The 27,504-nt window shown below is 39.0% G+C and overlaps 1 protein-coding gene across 1 annotated transcript; it reads right to left on the bottom strand.

The window, feature by feature from the left end:
- Positions 1-210: 210 nt before the first annotated feature.
- LOC137048875 (uncharacterized) lies at positions 211-26,540 on the bottom strand. The gene is made up of 5 exons (XM_067427202.1): positions 25,630-26,540; positions 25,017-25,085; positions 13,016-13,073; positions 2,897-3,025; positions 211-317 (listed from the first exon to the last, which is right to left on the bottom strand). Exons 1-5 carry the CDS (start codon positions 26,368-26,370, stop codon positions 211-213), a joined length of 1,104 nt encoding a protein of 367 aa, XP_067283303.1. The 5' UTR covers positions 26,371-26,540.
- Positions 26,541-27,504: the final 964 nt, after the last annotated feature.

Genomic DNA, 27,504 nt, shown 5'->3' with positions numbered 1-27,504 from the left:
TAATACATTAGATTTATAAAGCACTTTACGTTTGAAAGAAAATCTCAAAGTGCTACAAAGGGAGGGAAAATAAAATAAAGCAGTTAGCAATTAAGAATTAAATTAAAATCAACACAAATATGTAAACACAAAGCAATTTAAACATTGAAAGACTTTCTAAACAGATACATTTTAGTCCTGTTTTAAAAGCATCAGTCATTTGTGGAGCCCTCAGATGTTCAGGGAGGGCATTCCACAGGCGGGAAGCAGCGGCCAAAAGGCTCTGTCCCCAGTGGTGTGCGTCTTAATCCTAGGGGGATTGAGCCAATGAGTGTTTGCTGAGCGAAGAGAACATGCAGAGATCTGTGGAGTAATGAGTTCTTTAAGTTTGGTGGGAGTATTGCCATGAATACACGGGTGTGTGAGGAGGGAAAATTTATACTTGATCCGAGCGGAAATAGGAAGTCAATGTACAGACTGAAGAATTGGTGTGATGTGTTCATAATAACACACTCTTATCAGGATCCTAACGCACTGTTCTGTATGTGCTGGAGTTTCTGGATGCTCTTTTTGGATAAAGCTTTTTCGAAATAACAGCCAGGAGGAAATGTCTCATAAAAAAACCCCAAAAAACATCTGGTTTCTGCCAGGTTTCTGTAAGGCACATTATGTCCAAACTTTTGTTCTGAATATGACCTTGTATGAAGCAGGATTTGTTTGTAAGGGATTATATATTTAACACTTCCATTTTAATATTGTATAAGCAGCGCATCTGGGCATAGTAGACTAAAATCCACTCCACGTTTTCTCTCGATCTCCATGTGTGGCGCTGTTGCATTGTTCCCAGTGCTACTAATCCTCAGAGTCTGATGACGTGAAAGAGACGCAATAGGACGCACAGCTGTCCAGATAGAAGGGATGGTTTCACCAGACTGGGAATAAACAAACTTTACCCAGCACTTCTGTGGATTTACCAAGCCTGTCATAGGAGTCCAAGTTCTTGAATGACTAATAAACATGATGGAGCATTGTAGTTGTAATATTCTATCAGTTGAGAGCCGAGTAGTTCATTATACCAGCCACACGGACTCCACGTATGTCGTTAACCACCAGCCACAGAGGCAATATGCAGAGTAAGAGAAGAACTTGGCACCAAACAACCATACATTTTTAATTGCCCTGTAAGTAATACATTATAAAATCTTACAGACTTTGAACTTCTGAACAGTAGTGTATGATGAGGACACGAAATTGTACTGCATTAGGAATGATGCAAGAAACAATGGAGAGACTGAAGACTTAAAGAGTTGACTCAGTGCAAGAGATGAAACATAGCATTGAAGAATACATAATGAGCATAAAACTATTCACCAGTTCAGGGTCCATTAGAATCATTATTTCAGACTGCTCTTTGATGTGCATCAATGCCCCTGATGTTTTCAGGTATATTAGGCCACATGTTCATACTTTTAAATCAGCTCTTTGGCTTTTATCTTTTTTTACAATGATATCTGTATGCAGACTCACAAAACTGGTCGTAAATAAGCATAGTGACGACACAAAAATGTTTTTTTTTTCTAAAGACATCATTTTTATATCCTCTGACTGACCAAAAAGTAAAATAGGCTGTAGGCTACTGTAGTACAGCTACAAAATTCATTATCCCTTTATAGGTTCTCAATAAAAGTGCTGATTTTACTTTTACAGCTTCAAGAAGCCTCAGGTCTGTGTCTCTGAACTTTTTGGAGAGAATTCAAAATTTAAACACACTTGTGCATGAATAAGATTCACCTGGAAAATGTCAAACCTTGTAGATCTACCATGAATGGGTGGGTAGGTGCCTTTCCGACACCCAAGGTGTGCATCAATGCCCCTGATGTTTTCAGGTATATTAGGCCACATGTTCATACTTTACGATACCAAGGTCGCACAATGCACAATGCATATACAAGGGCTGAAAATTATAGAGGTCGCTTACAAAGTTAGGTTAGAGAATACAGACAAGGAGGGATGTATACAAATAACAAAAATAACAAGGTGCCATTTACAGGCTGAGAGCTAAAGAGTAAATTCAGAGAAAAAGTGTGTTTTAAGAGGTTATTGAAAGAGTGAAGAAAGGATGCTTGACCACAACACTGATAGACCTGACTCCCATAGTCCCCAGTCTAAATTTAGGGATGACTAATAATCCCGCACTAGTTGATTGTAAGGAGCAAACACGAGCATAAGTTTGCAGTAAGTTGGATAAATATGTAGGACGGAGGTTTTGGAAAGCTTTGTAAGTGAGAATTAAAACCTTGAAGTTTATACACAAAGAAACCAGAAGGCAGTCAAAGTGATAGCGGATTGGAGTAATGTGCTCATTCTTTCTTTTGTGAGTGATCAAGTCAGCTGCAGAGTTTTGAACATATTGCAATCGCTTGATATTTGCTTGATAATCGTCGGAAAGGTTTCAGCATCAACAGGTAGGTAAATAAATACATACACACATACATACATACAAAATATTAATATTAATTTAAATACAAAATACAGTATTATACATATATAAATCACTCAGAGTATAAATCCCATTAATGTAAATGCTGGTGTGGTGGTAGACATGTTGACTGGTGTTGTTCTCCATCTCTTTGTATTCACAACAACATTTAAAGCTCTGTGCGTCAAACAACATTTAGAGCTGCCGGCAAAAATTCACGACAGGCATTTAATTGAGTTGTGGCCCACGCATTACTTCTTACATATTTGCTCTGCTATTCAAAAAAACCCAGGGGTCCAATCGCTGCAACAGGGGTTAAGACCTCATTTGTCATCTCATGGAGTGATTTAAATTGCCTGATTGGGTCTTTGAAGCACCTCTGACACACAGTCTTCTCATTATTTCTTCTGGGCTTCTCATTAAAGGGGGTACCAGTACCCCCCTTTCCTATCTCTGCCTGATTTGGAGGCTTGCAGATGGGGTAATCACAGGCAGCAGTGCCAGGGGTATGGTTTTCTTTCCCAAGTGTGGACATGTCAATCAGAGTATTGATCCAGGCAGCAACTTCTAAAGGAGAATCAGATAATCTCATCAAGGCAAATACGAGATCAAACCCTATGGATATAAGCCTGAGCTTGTACAAATCAAACTTCTCTCATCCTCAGCCATACTGATATTCGATTAACAATATTATACATGGATATGATGTTGCTACATGACAGCTCAATAGGAGCAGGAAAATAATATACTTACTTTTTACAAAGAATGTATCACTTTTGTCTGTTTTGCACCACCAATGAAACAAGAGTGTCTCACAAAATACAGCAATTGTGGCTTGATTTTAAACTAATCATTTTTATTTATTTTTTTAATTCTGAATCGGCTGAGTGAATGATTCAGTAACTCATTCATATACATTTTTAGATGCTTAAGGGATCTGTGTTGTTGAATAAATCAAATAGAAAGTAGAAACTTGTTTGTTCCTGAATTAATTAGTGTTTGAACACTAACTGAATCACTTGAGGGAATGATTCATGACTCATGAAGGCAGTTACACTACCACCCATTGACCAGGACTCCATTAGCAAAAAGAAGTATTTTATGAAGTATACTTAAAGGGGTACTTCAGTGCTGGGAAGATGAATCTGTATTTAAACTGGGTCCTCAATGTAGTAGAAATGTGAAATTATTTTTGAATTTGGTGCCTTCTAGACTGAAAAAACACAGAAAATATATTTGTCTCATGGGGATGAAAGACTACAATTCCCAGAATGCTTCCCTGCCCTCTGAGGCCATTCCCAAAGCCACCTACTAGATTACTGTGACTGAGTTGGAGAGGACACAACAATTAAAAACTGAACGTGTCTGTTCAATATAATGAGTGAGTCACCGCGCGAGTGTCACAGCACTGAGCACTAACTGCAGGAGTGAGATGAATGAGCTGATGAGCTCTCGTGATGAGAGCTGAGGTAATCGCGACTACACTTGCGGCATACATTCACAACGCGAGTTCAGTCTGGCATGTTTCAGTTCATGCCTTTGCAAGCTTAACTTTCATAGAAATTAAATTGAGAAGTTAAAAGACTTACATTGATAACCATAGCTCCGTTTAAATTAGAGGTTAGATCGGGCTCAAAAATTCAAGCCCGACCTTACCCAAGCCTGTGCACGTAGTGTCCGAGCCCGGCCCGGCCCGACACATTAACTGTAATTATGAGCCCCAGACCGATTTAAACCCGACCATTTTTTAATACGTGGTCGTTCTGACCAGAACGAGTCTGTAATGAGCAAAGCGCAGCCAAGCGGACTGGTGAGACTCATGCTAAAACTAACAATGATAAAAATGAGTTGATAACATCACTGTTTTCTCCACAGCGACTGTACAGCCGAATCAAATTTTGTTGCAATATTTTCCTGTTTAACACTTTGAAGCTGCTTTGAAACAATCATCATTGTAAAAGCGCAATATAAATAAAATTGACTTGACTCCGCTCAATAATCCGCAGCCGCGCGCTCATGAACCGCTCACTCATCGTAAACTGATGTGTGCTCAAATCCAGCTCAGACATTTATCTGTAGCTTACTTTGTTGTAGCCATTAAATAATGTGTTTTTTCCTTCATATTTATGTTTAAATATTATAATATTATTTTAAAATTTCATCTGATTATGATAAGTGAAAAGATGCAAGTGGGTCAACAAACACCAGAGCTGAGGGACGTAACAACACCATTCTCAACACTGATCTGCAAAATAGAATATTGAGCACATACACAGATACACAGTCTCTCCAAGGTTGGAGCTGATTAAGCTCCAGTCATAACCAAAACATACTGATAACATGTGCTTTCTCTCAGTGAGAGGTACAGACAATAGTACTGGCAATATTCATCTTGACTCTTTAGTGTTTCATTAAATGTAAATATAAATATAATTAATTAAATTAAATGAAAGACAAATCCACATTTCATATCTGTTAGCCGGACTAAGTGAGCAAACACCGTTTCTGCACTCCTGACATGTTAGGGGTGTGTGATGCCTCCAAAATCCAAACACACAACACTTGTTGCAAGTGTTTAGTGACATATCACACATCTCTAGGCTAGACCCTCAGTCACTCCTCAGAGACCAAATATACACTTTTAGAAAACAAGAAACATAAAGCAAAATCATAACTGGAAAGAATCATTATAATAACATAGGAAGATAAATATTATTTGTTCTAATTTTATTTATTTTTATTTGACAGTAGTCCCTTTTTCCCTGAACATAGTAAATACAAATTAATCTATACCCACCTCTAATATATATATATATATATATATATATATATATATATATATATATATATATATATATATATATATATATATATATATATATATATATATATATATATATATATATATAATATAGGAATGTTAAAGCCGCAGTGGATTTCAGAATCGCCCTTTCACCAAAATCACCCCTAAACTCTCATCCACTATTCCCTACTTTGTACAGGTCAAGTAGGAATGAATGAAAACAAGTGAGTGAATTTGGACAGCCTTTGAGTGTACACTTGTTATAGTGGTGCATTGTGGGATAGAATGAGTGCACTCAATATAAATCCACTATGGTTTCAGAATCCACTACAAAGGGCTGGCCCCTCAAACAGTGTCTTATTTGAGGGTATAGGGGGTGATTTTGGCTTCATCCCACATTTATATAGGCAGAAACTAACAAGCTAATAAACAACAGTCGAATCTTGATGAATTCATGAATCATGAAACACACAATCATAGCTGATTAGTCTGGGCTGTGGGTTATGGGTAATGTAGTCTTTGAGTGATAGCTAATAGTCCAGTGTGGAGTGCCCTCTGATTGTAATCCCTGGTAATCATGTCACATAAAGAAAGGCAACATTTTAAACAAAAAGTTGAGAAAAACACTTTTTGACAAAGACTACGCCGTGATCAGATTCAGAATGATGATCATAGATGGAGTAGATTGAATCCAGAAACACCCACAAAGCTTTACAGTAGTTTCCTCGCCATTTTATCCCGTAATATTAGGTTTTCATTTACATGCTGTTTAATTTTTGATCTAATAATTTTACATTTGATTGAGCAATCTTCTATCTCTTGTTTCAGCTTCTTCTGTATTTTGACCAGGAAATTCTGTACTAGAAGATGTGTCATGGCGTACAGAAACTCCTACCATGTAACAGTGAAAACATAGACAGATGAAAAATTAAATCAATGGTGGGGAAAGAGCAAAGTAGATTTAAAGGAACTGTATGTAAGAAATATATTTCAATGAATCATAAAATGGCCCTGATATGTCAGTAGACATTAAGAAATCATGTTCATTTCAAATACTTATATCACAGACAACAGTAGTCTGGCCAGGATATTGTCATTTAATAGTCACGGTAGAGGAGGAGGAGGAGGAGGAGGAGGAGGAGGAGGAGGAGGAGGAGGAGGAGGAGGAGGAGGAGAGGGGATACACCTGCAGTACCAGTTTTGGCCACAATCTTACATACACTTCCTTTAAAGTAAATTCCCATGTACTACCAGTGGACTAGCCTATAAATTCAACAGAATTAAGAACAGATCTGTTTTATTTCAATATTCTAATCTATATTTTCAAACAATGGAAGTTTAATAAGACTGTATGTAAAACAATGCTAAAAAAAGTACAACATTTACACAATTACAAGCCAAGTATACTTATACTTAATTATACTTTTGAGTATATCTCAATCAATAGATTACAAGTACAACTATAGGCCAAATATACTTTCAGTATAAGTCAAGTACACTTAAGTGCAATTTAAAGTATTTTTCTGAGATTTTTGTTTTGTTTAAAAAGGTATAGTAATAGAACATGAATAAACATATTTTTCGTAAGGGTTAAAGACTTAATTTTTTTGTTGTTGTTCAAATTGGAGCAAAAATTGTCTACAAATAGATGATGGAACTGTAAATATGAGAGGCCTTTCGAAAATGAATAAATTCAGCACCCACACACTCCAATGCTTTGCTGTTTATTTGGGTGGTCTTATCTGCACTCAGCAGGGAAAGGCAGTCTGAGGGTGAAAGAGCTCCACATCTCCCTGAGAGGATTCAGAGATGGAGGGGACGACACACATCAAAGACTCTGGATTGCGTAAAAGAAATGTCCATTGCTTCCATTGCAGTGAACCCGATTTGAGCTTTTGGATGCAAAGTGAAGAACCCTTCTTCTCACATGAGCAGTCATGATTTGTAGTCTTTTACAAACTGAAAAAAATATGGCAAATAAAGCCTAAAGCACATATTCAAGTATCATTGTAATGGATGGAACGACTAGCAAGGAAGAGTGAAATGGATGATTGAGCACATTTAAAAGCATGTTTGAAACATTATTATTAAAGAAAGCTTGCATAGTATACATGCTGCAATCTGCCTCTCTCCCAAACTTCTCATACAATGGCTTAAATAGACAAGTTTCCCCCAATACACTAACAGGACACAACATTGTCACGGGGAACCTCTCCCTGTCATACTGTAAAACTTCAAATAATAGCCCGGGCTTCTTTTTACCCAAAATGCCGAACTGCACCGGTTTGTATTTGAAACAGGCGTCTATAAGAGACAGGCCTTTAATTTAGTGTTGAGATGTTCAAGCATGACAGTAGGAGGTTACCACATTATATTACATTTTATTTATAATTAATTCAAATGTGTTTAACAAATAATTTAATGTAAGAAATGTCTTGGATTATTGGTAGCACAAAAAACGAAACGATGTGACAGCAATGGGCAGAACAATATAAGTTACCGCTAAAATCCATCGAGCAAATGAACACAGCAAAAATTCCAGTGTTAAATTAACTCTCCTCAGAGTTTATTTGGCTCCACACTCAAGAGTGTTAAAAGTAACTCTGAAGAAGTGTTAAAGGTAATGAGATAATTAAGAGATTAATTAAGTGATGATTGACCATTAGTGATGACACCTGATGATAACAAGCAGAATCACTGGAGGAAAGAGTCACCATTTTTAAGTCACCATTATGGTGATCAGTGTTTGCTTTAGTAGGGCTCTTGACTTTATAACATTAGTCTTCGCCTGGCTCCTTTAAAGCAGCCATACAAGTGCAGAGAAAATGTGACCAAGTGTTGATGGTTATGTTTTGACATAATCATCATGAGCTGAATCACTGGTGCCATTTAGAGCCCAATCTTTGAGTTAGGTTTACTTCCTTGATTATAGCAGCTCTGTGATTCTATGGCATAAGATCTGGTTTTTACAATATAATCAGAGGGATTTTTTTTGATTAATTATTCTGTTCTTTAAATAAAAGGTTTGAATCTCTCTGTCATTCAGCCACACAGACATCAATAATCAGCGTATGAATCTCAGCAATGGTGGCCATCAAAAGGCTTTTGCAGTGCATTCTGGGTGCACCAATCAAAACTCACCCATGGCTCCCAGCATGCATTGCAGCATGCATAAATTATAAGATGAACTGAATTAGTGATTTCTTTCTATTCTCACCATTTTATTTTTGCTGTTTTATGTGACTTTTTAGTATCTTGTTTTGTGATTTTCAGAGTTGATCTGTGTATCTGATATGTTGTTTGTCACCATTGTTGAGATTCATACATTGATTCTTGATGTCTGTGAGTGTGTAAAGCAACAAAGTAGTTAGAATATTTTTGTGTGCAAAATCTCACCCTATTAACTTCCCAGAACTGTTGTAATCAATAATGTAAAATCAACACATGCCCCATATAGCTAGATATTTGTCCAGAATGATATTAGTTGATCCAGTCTCTAAATGACGATTATGTTAATCAAATCATCACTAACTCCTGAACATATTTTCTCTGTGCTTTCTTTGCCCAAATGTATGTTCCAAACACACAATAAAAGCAGCCAGAAAAAAAAACTAATGTTAGAAAGCCAAGAGTCAAGAGCCCAACTAAAGCAAACACTGATCTCCATAATGGTGACACCAAAAATGGTGACTCTTCCCTTCAGTGATTCTGCTTGTCATCATCAGGTGTCTTCACTAATGGACAATCATCACTTAATTAATCTCTTAATTATCTCATTACCTTTAACACTTCTTCAGAGTTACTTTTAACACTCTTGAGTGTGGAGCCAAATAAACTCTGAGGAGAGTTAATTTAACACTGGACTTTTTGCTGTGAACTTGTTGCCTGAAACACAACAAGAAAGAATGAAAGGCGACCCTGTAAAACAACTGCAATCATGTGATAGAAAATTACTCTATTCATCACTATCATCATCCCCGCGATCCTAAATTACAAGTTCACTGGCGAATTCCTCCTTCTCGTCGCTCTCCTCCACTTCTCCCTCTCCGGCCTCCGCTAACTCTGCTTGCCTTGCTTGCACTAACAGCTCCCGCCCAGATGCGTACGGCTCTCCCTCTTTGAAACAATGGATAAGGTGATCCTCGCTTCCATCAGAAGTTACTGTCAGGCCACATACATAAGGATAACATCCCGAAGTTAATGAAATATATTATCTCCTCTTTCTTCCTTTGCACACACAAACACTTGTGCGCGTGTACTTGCAAGCATACCTTAAACAAATTTTTCAGCCGCTCCATATCCAGTTTTTCTCACGCTTGAAGTACCCTGGAAACCAACAAGCGGCGAGCTGGGGCCCTCATATTTCCTCCAGCTGTGTACTCTTTGTCCACATCCCCTGCCATCCAGTTGTCATAGGACTCGTGCAGGCTGGCTTTGAATGGCTGGTTCCATACAACTTCAGGGGCCTGTATATACTTTGTACAGCCACCGGGTATGACAGCCGTGGTTATGTTGTAGCCCATTTGGAGCTCAGCTTTGGTCGCTGCGCTGATATAACAGCGATATGAATCCCAGGGTATGAGACAAGGGGCGAAGTTGAGCTTTCCCACCACTCTCTGAAGCCAGTCTGCAGTCAACTCCTCTTTCATCCAACCATTTTTGGACAGGGCCACCACCACCCCACTAATATTTTGCATTGATTTCACCTCCTTGATCCCCCCTTTGAAGACAATGAAAGGCTTCAATTTGGTCCTGTCTGCTTTCGCAGCCAACACCACAGTTAAGTGGCTCTTCTCATGGCCTGTGGTTTTCAGTGGAACACTGCGTGCACCTCTTGCATCCACCGTTGTAGAGCCCACCATATAAAACCACACCGCTGTTTCGTCCATGGCTATAATGTTTCCGGCTGCATTTTCTTTTCCTAAATAATCTGTGTTGTGTATGTGACAAAATTCACCAGTTTCTCAGTGAAGTGCTTGGTGTCTTTCTGGGCCACAGTTGTGTGTCTTCTGACTGAAAAGTCGTTGCGCTTCAGGAATTTGTCCAGCCAGCCAGCGCTCGCAGTAAAACTCTCCTCATCCCTGCCGTCACTCACTGTTGCATACACTTCTTTTGCCTTGGCCCTGATCATTTTACGTGAGACTCTGAGATGCTTTGCCCACATGCTGTGGATCCACTCACAAACGCTCACCTCCAGCTCTTCACTGGCCTTCTTCCTAACTCCACCTCGCAGTCTGGCCCTTTTGTCGTCTTCCTCGGACAGACGTTGCAGTTCAGCTTTATTTTTACGCCATTCTTGCACTTTCTTTGAATCAACCAAGAAATGTCTTGCCGCTGCTTCTCTCGAATTTATTTCGGCAAATTTGACAACTGTCAGCTTAAATGTCAAATCATACTTTTTTTCTTTTTGTCTTCATGGTGGTATTGAGAGAATTAAGAAAAACTGAAGACTAAAACGTTCGACTAAAATGTAAAATGACTAAAAGTTTGTTAACCTCTTTGTTATGTTGCCATAGTGATGAGTCGTTCATGAACGGTTGCGACTGTCACGTGGAATCTAATCAAAACATAGAACAGACGATCTATGTTTAAAAAACAGATTAAAAAATATTTGGAAAAAAAACAATATCTAAAAAACAGACCAGGCCTCTATTTGAGACCGGCGTTTATTTACCCAAACCTGTCGTCACACAAAGCGTTTAAAAGAGACAGGCGTCTATTTGGGACTCGGCTATTATTTGAAGTTTTATGGTACTCATACCAAAATCTTGCGCTACTGTCTCTCATTTACTGATACATTGCAAAGCCCTATGATCAGTTTCCAAAACACTGTCAATTAGTATTTTAGTGTCCAGGACCCTTTAATCTTTTTCAATTGTAGTTAGTTTTACAAGGATACAGTTTTCTGCTAAATGTACTGTACTGGGTGGCACTCTGTAATAGTACTATTGTACAACTGGTACAACTGGTCCTAGACTTAAACCAAGCCTTAAAGTCTTAAAAAGCTTGCTCACTATGGCGTCCAATTGACTTTTAATAGACTACTCTTTTTTTGTAAGATCATTTAATTTTGCAGATCTGGTGGCAAAATTGGGAAAGAGTCTCCTGCACCAGCCCACCAAGCCTATTGTTGGCAAAATTACCATCTGAATGCAGGCGTCTATCAACCTACCTGTCTGCTGGTTGATGCCTGCTTGTGCTTTCAAACGCTCCCGCTCCTGCTTTCAAAACACTTTCAAACACTTCCATGTGCTTTTAAACCGCTCCTGTGTGTTGATCATTGTAGCCAATCACAAGCACATCTGATGAGCACTTGAGCACAATGGCCAGTCAGAAGTGTTTACGATTCCAGCTCATCAGTTCTCAAAACATCACATTTTTTAAAGGTTTCATGGCATTTTACATTTTTTTATACTGTTGCCTGAGGTCAACTAATGATGTTTGTGTGCTTTTACATTCAAAAACATAATAAGTAATAGGCTATTTTCTACACTGGTTTTGAGGCTCTCTCCAAAACGCTGGGTTTTGATGAGCATGCCGCACTGGAGACTTGGAAGTAAACGCCCACGGCTAGGGTTGGATAAGATATGCATATTTAATGAGCTTCACCTCCCCTGTCATATCTATGCCCCTGTCAGTTCAATTCACATGAGGGAGGGGAATGATTGTGCTCCCCCCTCTCATATCCCCCTGAGACGAGAGATTTAAGCATTTTATTTCTGGAAAAATTCCTCCCATGACGCAATTATTGTCAATTTGCGCCATCGGAGGAATTGTTGGCCAGAGGTTAAAGACTACAGCCAGCAGAGGGAGCCATTTCCGCATGTTTTCAACTCGCGCATGGGGGATGATAGATCACACTCAGCTCGCAGCTGCAGCCTCAGGCATTCATGTTTAAACGGCAGAGCAAAGTAAGTCTTTCAACTTCTCACACTAATTCTTATGAAAGTTCAGCTTTCAAAGGCATGAACAAAAATGCGCCAGACTGAACATGCGCTGTGAATCTATGCTGCGGACGCATTTACCTCAGCTCTCATCACAAGCTCATCCATGACTGTCAATATATCTGACTCCTGCAGCGATGATCAAATTAAATGACTCGTAGCATCTGCAATATCTCACAATCTCCCGAGTGTCCGAATTCGCACAGTGTACGCCCGCCTGAACTGATTTTATTAAAATGAACGCGGTCGCGGTGGGAAAGTGATCAGTGATTCAGTAATCTAGTAGCGGCTTTGGGAGTGCCCTCGTAGGGCAACGAAGCATTCTGGGAATTGTAGTCTTTCATCCCCATGAGACAAAAATACGTTTCTGTCTTTTCTCAGTCTAGAAAGCACTAAATTAAAAAATAATTTCACATTTCTACTACATTAACGACCCAGTTTAAATACAGATTCATCTTCCCAGCGCTAAAGTACTCCTTTAATATTCTTTATAGGCTGTGTTTCGTCAGTTGATGATGTCAAGATGCAAACATGATCGTTTTCTGGGCCTGGTGTCTATTAATCCTTTTCTTTGACTATAAAGGATATTTGAGCTCTTACAATTACATGATATTCTTATATTACCATGACCTTTTGTATAACAAAAGCTCAAGGCAAAGTTGATTTATCAATTCATCACCCCTTTAAATTTCAGTAAAGACTTGGTATCGCGGTCGTAGTTTTGACAACACTAACCAAGCCTAGAAATGATTTAACCCTCTTCTTCGTCATTTGGGGTACACATGACAAGATATCTCACACTTTATCTACCTGAGGCCTGATGGATCCACACCTGGTCCACAATGTGCTGAAAGGTTGTTGCAGTCCCCTGTAGGCCAAAAGGCATAAATTTAAATTTATATAATCCAGAAAAAACGGGGAAAGCATTCAGTTCTTTAGCAGAGAAAGTAAATGGCACTTGCCAATATCCTTTGCATAAGTCGAGAGTCGTTAAATACTTGGCTTTGCCCAGTCATTCAATTAGCTCATCGACTCTTGGCACTGGGTATGGATCAAAGGCTGAAATTCCATTAAGCTTTGAAAAGTCCACACAAAACTGGAGTGAACCATCCTTTTTTGGTAATAGCATCGATGGACTACACCATTTGCTTCTAGTCTGTTCTATGATGTCTAATTATAACTTTCCCTTCCTCTTGAATCAGGAATCAGGCAGACGGGCACTCTATAATGAATCTGCCTAATGGGCTCTGTAGGTAGAAGGCGAATATTGTACTTTAGGAGACTTGTTTTTCCTGGCTTATCACTGAAGAGACCCCTGGTACTCATTTCAGAAACTCTGCTGTTTAGCTGTAAGATGATCTACTGCTGGAAAGGTAATTGACTTTTGATCAAATGGGAAGTATTGCTCTTCATACATCTTCCTTGCCCAGAGCTGCTCAGACTACAAGCCATTTCTATCATGCCATGGTCTTAAGCATTTAATAAGAAAAACTTGAGAGTTCTTCCACCGATCAGGTAAAGAGCAACAACCTCAACAACCTCACTGTTGTTAGAACTTTTCTGTAATACTTCATATGGCCCATGTCGCTTGGCCAGTAATGAGCTGTCAGATGTGAGAAGAAACAGTAGCAATTTCAAACTTGGAGTTAAGATTCTCTTCCATCTTGTCTGATCGTCCAATTGTTTTGTTGTTGCAGCACTTTTGTCATGTTAACTCTTACCAACCCTGCCTTTAAGCTCATCTTTTCCCTCATCTTAATGGCATACAATAAGATATTTGTTTGCTCACTTGCCTTGTTTGCTTCTCAGGCTTCCTTCAAGACATCCAATGGTTCAAAAAACTGTAGAGCAGTTCAAAGGATGAGTAGCCCTTAGTGTAGACGATTGTGAAACTTTCTGATAGGCAAACATAAAGTACCACATCCATTGGTCCCAGCCTGTACTTGTATCAGATAAAAACTTGCACAAAATAGTTTTCAATGTCTAATTAAATCAACATTGAATATACTTGCTTAATTTGTTTGGATGTAAAGTTGGTTCCCTTGTCTGTAATTACCTCTTTGGGTAAGCCTAACCATGTTGTTAAGAGGAATAATCTCTGGGTATTTAGTAGCATAATCTGCAACCACGAATGCACCAATGTCCTGTTCTACTCCTTTCCAAAGGACCCACTACATCCATAGCAATGCGAGAAAATGGGATGTCAATAATAGGTAGGCTCACCAGATGTGCTCTATCACCCTTTCTAGCTGGACTCACCAACTGACACTCTGGACAAGACTTACAAAAAGCAATTATGTTCATATAGATCCTGGGCCAATAACATCTACCAGCAATTCTGGATTACATTTTCTGCTGGCCTAGATGCCCTGCACAGTCATGGTACAGAATGACTTAACTGCAATACCTCCAGTCTCATTGATTCAGGGACCACCAAACTCTCACTCTGAACATTTACCAGGTACAGCCTTATATATATATATATATATATATATATATATATATATATATATATATATATATATATATATATATATATATATATATATATATATATATATATATATATATATATATATATATATATGTGTGTGTGTGTGTGTGTTGTCTTTAAAACAACCTCAGGTATATATTATAAAGCTTTATTGAATTACAACCAGCATTCAAGTTTGGATAATGCATTTTCATGTCTATGTGAAAAAAAGGGGGTTGACAGTTTATTTTTTCTCAAAATGTTGTTTATGAAAATCATAGCGACCAGCCGACTACAGGCAAGCTATGAAAAAAGATTTAGAGATTTGGTAAGAAGATTTGAAACCAGCTTTCATGTGTATAAAAGTATGATATCATCATGGGTTTCACATCACAAATATATGTTCAAAAACTAATTTATTACAAATAAAACACGGCGGAGTGACAGGAGTATAAAAGGAGGAGCGAAGACAGTGGAAGCCGAGAGAGGACCAGGCCTGGGGCCTATACCATGAAGCCAGTTTAGCTGGCTAGCCAGATAAGTTTAAGCATAGTTTGTGCTAGTCCATTAAAATGGTTTGGCTTTTAGCTGTGTTCATCTCCATAGAAATGTATGCTCCACAGCTAACCTGCTCCAGGGCAGGTTATGTTCTGGATAAGAGATCTCAAACTGAAATTGGACTAATCAGCTGTGAGTAAAGTGACACACTTCTGATGCAATAAAGTCACTCCCCCTGTTTCTACTGCAAATTAAAGGTCACTAAATAGCAAAAGACTAAAGCATCTGGCTCTAAACAATGCTTATTTATAATAATAATAATAATAATTTTGAATTATTCATATATAATTTATGTAATTATTAGACCCTTAATCAATTACTTGATTAAATAAATTTGTCATTTTAGCTAATCAATCATTAATAGGCACTTTGTTAAAATTAATATAAATAACCTATAAAAAGTCATACAAATAAGATTTAAAATCAATAAATAAAGCGATTAAAATAGCTTAAAGAGCTAAAATGTCCAATTCTCTCTCTCTCTATATATATCAACTAGCTTCATAACTTTTACTTGCTTTGACATAGAATATTTTTTCTTTAAGTTGTCCTCTTTTATAAACAGCTCTTTTCTTCTTGCTGTGTAAATTAGTTAAAATTCATATATTTTTCAATCATGTAATAATCTACCAAGATTTTTACGATTATTACGGAGAGAAATGAATCCCACTTCCACTGCTCCACAGCGTGTGACTGGCTGTTCACTACTGATGTCACAGCTAAACTCCTGAACTCAGGATCAAAGCCTAAATTGACAGAGAAAGCTGATGACCAGCATCATGGTACCAACAAAGCCTGAATAGATTAGTTTGGTTTTGTCAACTCAAAACTAATCCTCTAACCCTGAGTTTGTTAAACTACCATCATGGTACAGGCCCCTGGGGCATATTGCACAAAACTAGGATAAGGACTTAAGCCGGGATATCTTGGTGATCCTGGCTCAATTTATCCACTAATATACAGTTATATTTCATTATTGTTATCGCTATTGGTGTAAGTGTGCCTTCGGGGTATGTTTACATGACAGCGTTGTACTAAATGTTGCATATAGATGACAAGATTACCAAGATATCCTGGCTTAATCCCTTATCCTAGTTTTGTTCAATAGGCCGGTTCCCGCCTCGTTTCTTCCCATATTTATGAACTTTATTACATTGGTGCCAAAACCCAGGAGGAAGGAGGTACATGCTGTAGAAAGAGCCCTCGTGGCTAAGGGGGATTGTGGTGCTGTGGAGTTCGGGCAGCAAGAAGGAAGGAGTTGGGAACTGGTGAATGTTCAACAAATTTAATTCAAAACAATAAACAAAACGAAAGTAACGCGGGCAGCCCCTCACGGACAACCGCCCGCACACACACAATAAACCACAAACAAAACTCAATGTAAAGTCCAGGTCTGGTCCTCTCTCGTCTTCCAGTCTCTTCGCGCTTCCTTTTATACTCCCGTCACTCCGCCGTGAGCCGAGACCAGTGCGGCGCGCAGCTGATGCTCATTATCCCTCGCCACCACGCTGCTTGCCACAATGACAATTTAATACATCATAGCACTCATAATACAAAATAAATGTGCTACAAGAGCACACCCCTGCTAAAGTAACTAACATAACATAACCAAGTTGAACAATTAATGTTGGTATTGTACATAAACACATACAGTGTCAACATGCAACATATAATAAACTTATCATGAAATCAGTGCAAACTCTAAGTAATAGTACTAGGCTGGTGCTCTAGTGATAACATCATCACCCAGGTTCCTCATCAAAGCCCCATAACGTTGGGAATACCAAGCACGCATGCGCGCGCGCGCACACACACACACACACACACACACACACACGCACACGCGCACACGCGCACACACGCACACACGCACAGATGCAGACACACTTCCCTGAAGTTAAACTTGCACAGGTTTTACATCTCCTTGTTTAATATGTAACTTAATAATCAAGTTATTGAATTAGTTTGTTTACACTTAATTACCTCCTATGGTTCTTACAATTACATAACATTTTCCAGAGTAATCTTTTGTGTAAATGGCTTTAGATGATGAATCAGTATTTATTTTTATTTTTTTGCAGTGCTGCGGCTAACAGACCTCTTAGGGCTAATATAGCCTCTACTTTCCATTCAACTTATTATGTGACTGAAGAAATGTAGCTATTAAAGACTGGCTCAGTCTATCAATTCAAAAACAGCTGAAGATGCAGAAAAAGCTTCTGTGAGAATGGAGAATGAATTTTAATGTCCCTGTCTTTTAGACCTCAAATAATATATGCCATATTTTAAGAAAGGCCTATTCATGAAATATCCTGCCAGTTACTTGTTTTCATTTGTTGGACTCAAAATGAAGAGGTTACTTGGGCTTAGTAGACAGGTGTTGTTTACCATGCACCAGACAGTGAGGTGAACAGCTATAAAAAGGTTCACAGGTGTAAAAAAAAAACAAAAACTAACTAACAACAAACTAAAAATAATCAATTTTTACAACCATTTTGGAGTTTGTGGGTTACACATGTAAACATCAGTTATATGAAATTATGATTTTGAATGGCCATAGTAATGTCTAGTGTTTTTTTTCATGTTCATGTTTTATTTTCCTATTTTGTTGTTCAATGCATGTTTCCTGGTTTGTCATGTGATTTCCATTGTGCCCTCATGTGATCATGCAATGTGCTTCCTGATGCTGCGTTCCAATTCGCCTACTTATATTATGTCCTAAAAGTATGTACTCTTTTTGTGAACAAAAAGTATATACTTTTGAGTGTGTAGCAGAGAAGTATGCAAGTTTTGGGACATACTGCTTCGTCATCTATAACAGACTCTGTTGCTTAGTTACGTGCATCTCATTAAAGTTTAAACTGCCTTCAAATCCTCCACATTCAGTTTAATTTCCTACCATATAAGTGAGAAATGTAGCCACACGCTGATCTGCCATTTGTGGGTCTTTAATGCAGAAACTCTCCTCATGTGTTTGCAGTTTAAATATAATGATGCTTTGAAAAGTTCAGAGGTGGACAAATTACATAACTCTATTACTTGAGTAAAAGTAAAAGTACTATTGGTCAAATATTACTCTGTTACAAGTGAAAGTTGTAAAAACAGATTTTTACTCAAGTAAAAGTACAGAAGTATTTCTTTTCAAAAGTACTTAAGTATCAAAGTAAATATCCTTTTTTATTCCAATGCATTATTTTATTATTGTTGTATAAATGCACAGTCATCATGGTTTAAGCCAGTCAGTGATGCTCCATCTGACATACTAGCATATGACTAACTTAAACTCATTTAAATACTTGTATATAAGTTACAAAGCTCTTTACAAAGCTGCTGTCACTTTAAGGCCGAATGCACGGATCCAATACACTGATACACATCTGATATTCTCCCAACTTTACCATTCTCTTTCTCCCAGACGTTTATATTTTTAATATTTTATAAGACATGCACCAAGTGTATGCCAACTAAACTAATCTTGATTTTTAAAAAAAACTGAAACATACTATCAAAGCATGGCTATGGGTGCACACACTTGAGCCTAAGAACCGTCTTCTTCCACTTTGCTATGAAATGATCAGTGTTCAAAAAAAGTTGGGGAAATGTATATGACTATAAGAGTGATTCCTGATAGACTGTCTGCAACAACAACAACAAAAAACCTTTTAAAGAAGGAAAAAATCATCCGCCGACTTTCAGAGCTGCAACAGAAACGACTTTTGACCTAGATAGAAATGTAGTGTAGTAAAACGTATGATTTTTAAGTATGTTGTCTTTCAAATGTTGTGAAGTGAAAGTCATAAGTTTCCAGAAAAAATAATACTCCAGTAAAGTACAGATACTCAAAAAGTGTACTTAAGTACAGCACTCAAGTAAATGTACTTAGTTACTGTCCACCTCTGGAAAAGTTAATGGATAAACGTGACATTACAAAAGTTCTCAATAAATGAATAAACCATTCGGGTATCTTTGGAATGCTCTTTTCAACATACTACGATTTGGGAAATACTAATTCTTATTTCAAATACTATTTAGTATGATAGTATGCGAATTGGGGTGCAGGGCGAGTCTCTTTTCATTGGTCTATTGCCTTTATCATTGTTCACAGGTGTGTCTTGTCAGTCATTAGTCCTTGTGCCACGTTCCAGGCAACCCGTAACCCGTAAGTTTTTCCAAACTTCTACCCATAAAGATGCACTGGAACTGCAGTCAAACCCATGACTTCCCACCCCTGAACTCGTACTAGATCGATGTACTCACAGTTACGTCCTCTGACATCACACAGCCCGCAAAACAACAATGGCAGCCCCTATGGATGCAGTGTTTATGGAAGTCACACGGTATTTTACAAATAATAAAAGGTATAACAGCTTCTCTTGCCTTAATGCTCTGTTTTTTCTCCTCCGTGTCCCTCAAATAAGCAAGGAGTAAGCACCTTTGTTGATAGAAATGATTGTAAATGAGCATAAGCTGGTACGGTCCGCCATGCTTTGTTTACATCTAGCTACAGCAATTTGCCGTGACTTTGCCTGGAACATTACAAAATCATGAGTTGTGGTTTAAAGTCGTGATTTACGGGCTCAAAAACCTGCCTGGAATGCAGAACAAGCCCTCAGGTTTGCCATGTAACCTCGTTCGTGGGTGAATTTGTCAAGTTTGCCTACGGTTCATGTTCAAGTCTGTTATAGTCAAGTCATACAAAGTTCAAGTCAAGTTGATTCTATTTATCACCTTGTTTAAATAAAACTGCATTTCGGTTTTATTCACTACAACTTGCCTCCAGTGGATATCTTGACAAGTAGTGTTCTACATTGTTTACAACAGGAAGTACAGGGAACGTTTAATTAAAATGTAATTATTTATTTAAAAAGAGGAAATTGGCTTTAGGACACCTGTCTTAGGCCAGCTTGTATAATATATGTACACTTTCCCCCTTACATGAACATGTGAACGTAATTTCACCTGTCATATATGCGATTTATAACAATTTCTTTTATGGGTTCATTTAATTATTTGCTCACAACAAGGGCATTCTAGGACTCTAAAATATCAAAGAACTTGGTAAGATAAATTCTTTTTCTTTGACTGATCCAGTAATGAGTCATAAAAATGCAATGGCAAAAAATACAATATCATATTTGTAAATGAAAAAATAAAGTGGCTGGAATAACATCAGCATGTCTAAACATAATCAATGCATGTGGGCCATATAAACATGTAGCCCGTTATTATACATGCATAATAGGCCTATGTGACTAGAACATGCATTAGACTAGTTTTAGGTCTAGTGCATATTTCTTTTCTCTGTTTATAACGGTTTGGCTCTGATATGGTTGATGCAACACTAAAGCCTTGATAATGGGGGCATAGGTCAGATGTCACCAGAGGTTTATAGGGGAGGGGATATCTTTTCAGCAGTGTTTTTGACAAATGGCAACCTTTACTTATTTATGCTCTACGGACTCTGATAATTAAACATTCCATTAATGTCCTACAGCATTAGCGTGTGAAGATCCCCTGGCTGTGTTTGATGTGAGAAAGCTCTGCACTCCACTCACGTCCATACTGATCATGTGATCATATATTATGTGTAACTACACTATATTGCCAAAAGTATTGGGACACCCCTCCAAATCATTGAATTCAGGTGTTCCAATCACTTCCATGGCCAAAGGTGCATAAAATCAAACATCTAGCCATGCAGACTGCTTCTACCAGCATTTGTGAAAGAATGGGTCACTCTCAGGAGCTTAGTGAATTCAAGCGTGCAACTGTGAAAGGTTGCCACCTGTGCAATAAGTCGATTAGTGAAATGTATTTTCTACTAAATGACTGTTAGTGGTAAGTGGAAGCAATTAGGACCAAGAGCAACTCGTAAGGTCATGTAAAATTACAGAGCCCATGCTGAAGCACACAGTGTGCAGAAGTCGCCAACTTTTGCAGAGTAATTAGCTACAGACCTCGAAACTTTGTGTAGCCTCAAGAACACTGCAAACAGAGCTTCAGAGAATGGGTTTCCATGGCCGAGCAGCTGCATCCAAGCCTTACATCAAGTGCAATGCAATGCAAGTGTTAGACGCAGAGGTGTAAAGCACAACAGCACTGGACTCTAAAGTAGTGGAGACTGCACACCGGTGACCAAAGCAAGGTCCAGAAAGATATGGATGAGCGAGTTTGGTTTGGAGGAACCTGACTGACCTGACATTAACCCGATAAAACACCTTTGGGATGAATTAAAGGGGAGACTGCGAGCCAGGCCTCAACATCAGTGCCTGACCTCACAAATGTGCTTCTAGAAGAATGGCTAACAAATCCCATAAACACACTCCTAAACCTTGTGGAAAGCCTTCCCAGAAGAGTTGAAGCTGTTATAGCTGCAAAGGGTGGGCCAACTCCATATTAAACCCTACAGATTTAGAATGGGATATAATTATAGTTCATGTGAATGTAAAATCAGGCGTCCCAAAACTTTTGGCAATATGCAACCTAGTGTATCTAGCTAGCTTCACATGGAAATTATGACTGGCAATGCTATAGCATAAACATATGATGTGACTAGAACATGCATTGGACTAATTTTACATTTAATGCATATTTCTTTTCTCTGTTTATAACTATTTGGCTATGATGGTTGATGCAACACTTAAGCATCAACCAGGTTAGATAACCACGTGGTTGTTTCAGACTGTGTTAAACAAGATTGGTTTAAAAGCTGTGTGTACTTTTAAAAAATGAAGATGGCAGCTTGCTCTCAGCATGCTCGGCTTCACTGAAAAAAAAAGAATGTACATTTTATACATCCAATATGAGGCATGATACTTTGTATAATCATGATAGGATTGGTCGGTGTTGCTAAGTAGTGAAAGATCTGGGCTTGAAAACCAGGTTGCTGACTTGGTTATGTGGTGATAATATAAATTTGTTCTGTATGGTTCAATGTGTCAGGGTTTGGTTGATTAGCATGGTCCAATTAACACCTGCTGTTAGAGGCTGGAACTAGACCATCTGGTATAGTGAAAAATATATTTCTCCATGGCCATTCAGAAGTAACCATGGTTTGGTTTCACAGACAGGGCTTAGATTAAGCCAGGACTAGTCTTTAGTTAAATTAAGATATTTAAGTAGCTTTTACAAATGTACTTTAGAAAAATTACTGGTTTGCATATTTCAAAAGATGTCAGTGCAAGTGGCTTTCAGTTAAGACAGCTCAAACATGCATTTTAGTCTGGGACTAGCTTAAGCCTTGTCTGTGAAACGGGGCACATATGTTCTGCTGCCTCAATAATAGGCATTTTGTAAGAAGGCACCTTTTAAGGATATTGGAGTTAGATTGCCTTCCAAGGCACCATAATGTGATGCCAAATGATCTGAAAGAAAATTAAATGAGCTAACCATTTTTTTTTGTTGCTTAAAATTAACATTTTCCTTTAACTACTTTTCAGCCAACTTTTTTTATTCTTTCAATCAGCCTCCAAAAAGCTGAGCTTTGCAATGTGTTAACATTGTGTGAGCTATAAAGCTGTACTGGATTATCTAACATCACTGTTGCCGTCCTTCTCCCATATGTGGGTCCATATCTCTGTTATATAGACAAAAGGAAAAAAAAATTGTTTGTCCAGTGTTTTTGTTGACATTTAGTTGATATTTGCTCTCCCTGTTTTCAGTTTTCTTTACGTCCCTTTGGTTGATTTATGTATTGGGTTCAAGGCTTAGATTATACTGAGGGGAAAATAAAAGAATAAAAAAAATTGATACAGCTTCAATGTGTCTGTTGGGTTTTGATTCTATAAATTTAAGAATTGAGTGCAGAAGTATAGGCCTATGGGTAATTTCAAAATAACTATGATTATTCTTAGGAATATACAAAATAGTGGTACAATAACATTGGCTATAATTGTGCATGCTTATTTTCTCTTTATTTTTACATTTAGGTCTCCTTTGCCATTATATAATGCTCATTTAAAGTTAATCTAATAGCTAATAACACTGTTAAATGTAACCTTGGCAAATCTCAAAGTAAATCTCCATCTTTCAAACTGTACATTTTATTATGATGCATAAATTTACTTGTAATAGCTATTTAAAGGAACTGTATGTAAGAAATATATTTCAATTAATCATAAAATGGCCCTATATGTCACAAAAATTAAGAAATCATGTTAATTTCAAATACTTATATCACTGACAACAGTAGTCTGGCCAGGATATAATCACTTAAAAGTTGTTGTTACAGCCCTCAACTAATGTTAATGTTGTCATGTTGTTTTTTGGCCTGAAGCTCCACCCTCCACATAGTGTTTCGGCATCCGGGTTGCCAGATGTGCTAGTTACCACAGCTGCAGAAACAAATGTCCCAGCTGGATCCTGCAGCCTATCTGGCAACCTCGAGTCAGAGGGAGGGGGAGAGGGGATACACCTGCAGTACCAGTTTTGGCCACAACCTTACATACACTTCCTTTAAAGCATTATTTAGCCTATAGCTCTTTCTACTTTATTATTTTGTCTAAATTTAGTACAGAAAGCAAATATTTATAGAAATTTGATTACAATTCTAGTAGGCCTATATAATCTGTCATTTATCTTTATCAGACAGAATTTAAAATTGGTGCAATCCTATTATTTAGGTATTGTCCTCATGCCATTGGAGTCTGTGAGACCCTATAACAGTAAAGTCAATCTCAATAGACAATATACATTGACTTTTTGACTTAAACTTGTTAATATGCTTTTTTTTCTGATTGCAGTTTTGCCTTTTCTACTTAGAAGAAGCTAGTCAAGGTCTGTGCTGATGTTAACTGTGTATAAAAGGTTAGCTGTAGTATAGTTCATATTTTCTCATTCCCAAGCATATGTGAAGCTTCAAAGGACAAGAGTTTCTGCCTACTGAAACAAATCCCCCCTATCAGGGAGAAAAACATGGCACAGGTTTCACAGATCATTTTCCAGGCTGAATCTGATAAGGTGTTGACTAACCATCCCTCTGTGTGACTCCCTGTCACAGTCAGCAAAAACATGAGAGACATTAGACATGGACACAAAACACAAAAACACTGCGGTTTACTGAGCGGTTCCAGCAGCTCGTTGAAACTCGTGGAGGAAAGTGTCTGTCCTGGTTTTAGAGCTGCTGTCATTTACATGCCTTTCATCTTCAAACCCCACATCCTCCAGGGGGAAATGCTTCACTCGAAGATGCGGTTCAATAATTCAGAGACACGAAAGGGACCGCTGCTCTTTAAGACTTAAAACCAGGGATGCTGATTGAGACAAGTTTAGGGCAACTGGCTGACTGTAAGTGGTTTGCCACCTGCTCTCTTTTTAATTTGCTGTGTGTTGGTGGAGCAGAAAGTGGAAAAAGACAAAAGGAAAGTAAGTAGAAGAACATAAAAGTGAATCTTGAGATTATTCTCGTTAAAAACCACACCAACATTTCCATTTTGAAATGAATCTGTAATGGTCACTAATAATCTTGACACAAATGTACTAATTTTATTTTATTTTATAAAAATTATAAAAACACTAATCACTCACTTCCACTCTGGCATTAATATAAATATATTACATAAAATATAAAACAGTAATGTGTCTTTATTATGTACTCTTTTTGTGAAGTGAGTGTGTAGCAGATGAGTATGCAAGCTCTGGGACATAATACTTCATCTTTAGCAAACTCTGTCGCTTAGTTACGTGCATCCCGTCAGCGTTTAAAAATGCCCTTTCAATCATCGTCAGATTAGTCACAGTTAAAATCAGTTAAAATCCTCCACATTTAGTTTAATGTCTTACCGTATTGGAGAGAAATGTATCCGCTCGTTGATTTGCCATTCGTAGGTCTCTAATGCAGAGACTCTCCTCCTGTTTGCAGTTTAAATATAATGATGTATTTAAAAGTTAATGGCCAAACGTTTCATTACAAAAGTTCACAATGCTGCTGCAGGTGAAATATAATATGGACAACACTAAAAAATATATTTTTGTCAGGTGAAATACTGATAGTTGGTCACTCAAACCCCTTTATTAAACCCCTTAACCGTCGGACTTGCACATCCGTTACCTCCCCCTCCTGGTAGGCATGTCCTCGCACCTAAGATGTAACACCGGGGAGGGGGGGGGGGCGCCCTGGAGACCTCCACTCAGGTGCGGAGGAGGTGCAGACGGGTATGGAGGTCTCCAGGGCGGGACTAGGATATCCGGATCCTGGGAAGGCCATAGCGGGTCCGGAGCCTGGGGTGGCCATGGCAGGACAGGAGCCTTGGGCTGGGCCGGGGCCATGGAAGGAGCTGGAGGCTCGGCCAGGGCTGGAGGCTTGGCCTGGGCTAACGTCCCACCCATCAGTTCCCCACCCATGGGACTATAGCCCCCCCCCCCAAAAAATTGTTTAATGGATTTTGGGGCTTACCTGGTAGGCTCGTAGGCGGCTGGAGTGGGGCGCCCGTGGTGGTCTGGAGGCGGCTCTGGGAAGCCGGGTGGTGGCTCTGGGAAACCGGGTGGCGGCTCTGGGAAGCCGGGAGAAGATCGGGCCTGGAGGGGGAACTTGCGGACCTGGAGCGGACTCTTGCGGGCCTGGAGCAGGCTCGTGAGCGGGCTCTTGGAAGCCGGGAGCGGGCTCTTGAAGTACTGTGAGGGGCTCTGCCCAGAAGTCAATGAGCCAGCCCTCCTCTGGCTCAGGTGTGGTGGTGGCCGTTTGGGCTGAAGGCGCGGGCTTGCTGCTGGCCCTTCTTGGGTTTCGTAGTTTTCTGGCAGTCGGGACCTCAGCGGACGGTCCACTGGAGGGGTAAGTGGAGGCACCCGGCTGCTGGTGAACTGGCCCAGCCGCGGATGTTGCTGATGGGTTCAGACGAGGCACACACCCTTCTATCTTGTAAAGGGAACCATTAAGAAACAAAACTAGATTGATGGTATCAACTAAGGAGTACGAACAGGGAGCGTCCATAAATCGGATGGTGTCCTCATCCAAACCCATCAAGAACACTGCGTTAAGCAAGGCATCATGCCAGTTCACCAGATGCGCCAGCTCGGAGAATTCCTCCACGTACCTCTCCAGCGGCCGTCCGTCCTGCTGGAGGCCCCACAACCAGTTCACCGCCGCTGAAGATGATGCTGGCGCCCTGGGGGTCCTGGGGACAATGAAGATGCCCATTTTTTTTAGGATGTCTTGTCGTTACGGTCGGTTCTTCTGTTACGTGTCGATGTAGTCAGGCAATGAGAGATCCAAGACATCCAAAACTAAACAGGTTTGTTTGTTCACCAAGACTCAGATATATACAACGCTCTAGAGAACTGAACACTCACCGACAATGAGTGAGAAGAGTGAGTCCAAACATAAAGTTGCGCTAACGACGAAGACCAGGTGCAGGGAATCCAGGGAGAGCGGGAGAGATGATGAGGAAGTGAGTTCAGGTGTGAGACAGGGAGGATCATGGGAGATGGAGTCTGGGAACAGGAGTGTATGTGACATCCGTCATGTTTGTAGTTTTTTTAACGCTTTTTATCTGCATTTGTAGTTCTAGTCGAATCCTCGTCCAACTCGCAATGGATTGTGGGCGTCGATCCACACTTCGAATTCTGACTGGAAATAGTAAACCATCCGGGTACCTTTTTTGAATTCATTTCAACATACTACGATTTGGGACATACTAATTCTTTTTTCGAGTACTATTTAGTATGGAATTGGGACACAGGGAGAGGAACACAATCTAAACCAAAACAGACAAGACAAGCATATATGTAACAGCCTTTACATGTCCAATCCAAATCCCAAAATTTTGTCAACATTCTCAGGTATTTAAGTAGCTTTTTTTTCCATAAACCACTGTGGCATTTTCAACTCCATCCAACAAGTATGGAATTTATTTGTAATTATAACTACCAATTCCATACCAATTTTTCCTGGGATCGTCATTTTTATGCTGATGAGCCAGCATAAACATCCATTCAAAACCAGGTGAAGACTTGGACTTATCTCATCTGACACATTGTATTTCAGAGCTTAAAATTTGGATGTCTGAGAACTTCCTTTATCTGAATAGTTCTAAAACTATAGTGTAAGTCATGCTTCTTGGCTCTCCCCATCAACTGCGCACTGCTAGTTCTTTAGCTCTGTCTGTTGATGGTGTTGCCTTGGAGTCACAAAGTAAATTGAGAAATCTTGGAGTTATTTTTGAATCCCCTCTGTCGTTTGAGCCTTTTGTGCAGAACACTGTTAAGACCTCGTTCTTTCATCTCACAAATATTGCACGTCTACGTCCTATGCTTTCTTTTTCTGTTACCGAGA

Source organism: Pseudorasbora parva, chromosome 2 (genome assembly GCF_024679245.1).
Source record: "Pseudorasbora parva isolate DD20220531a chromosome 2, ASM2467924v1, whole genome shotgun sequence".
NCBI lineage: Eukaryota > Metazoa > Chordata > Actinopteri > Cypriniformes > Gobionidae > Pseudorasbora > Pseudorasbora parva.
Note: the sequence above shows the minus strand (reverse complement) of the source record. Positions and strands in the feature narration are given on the sequence as shown.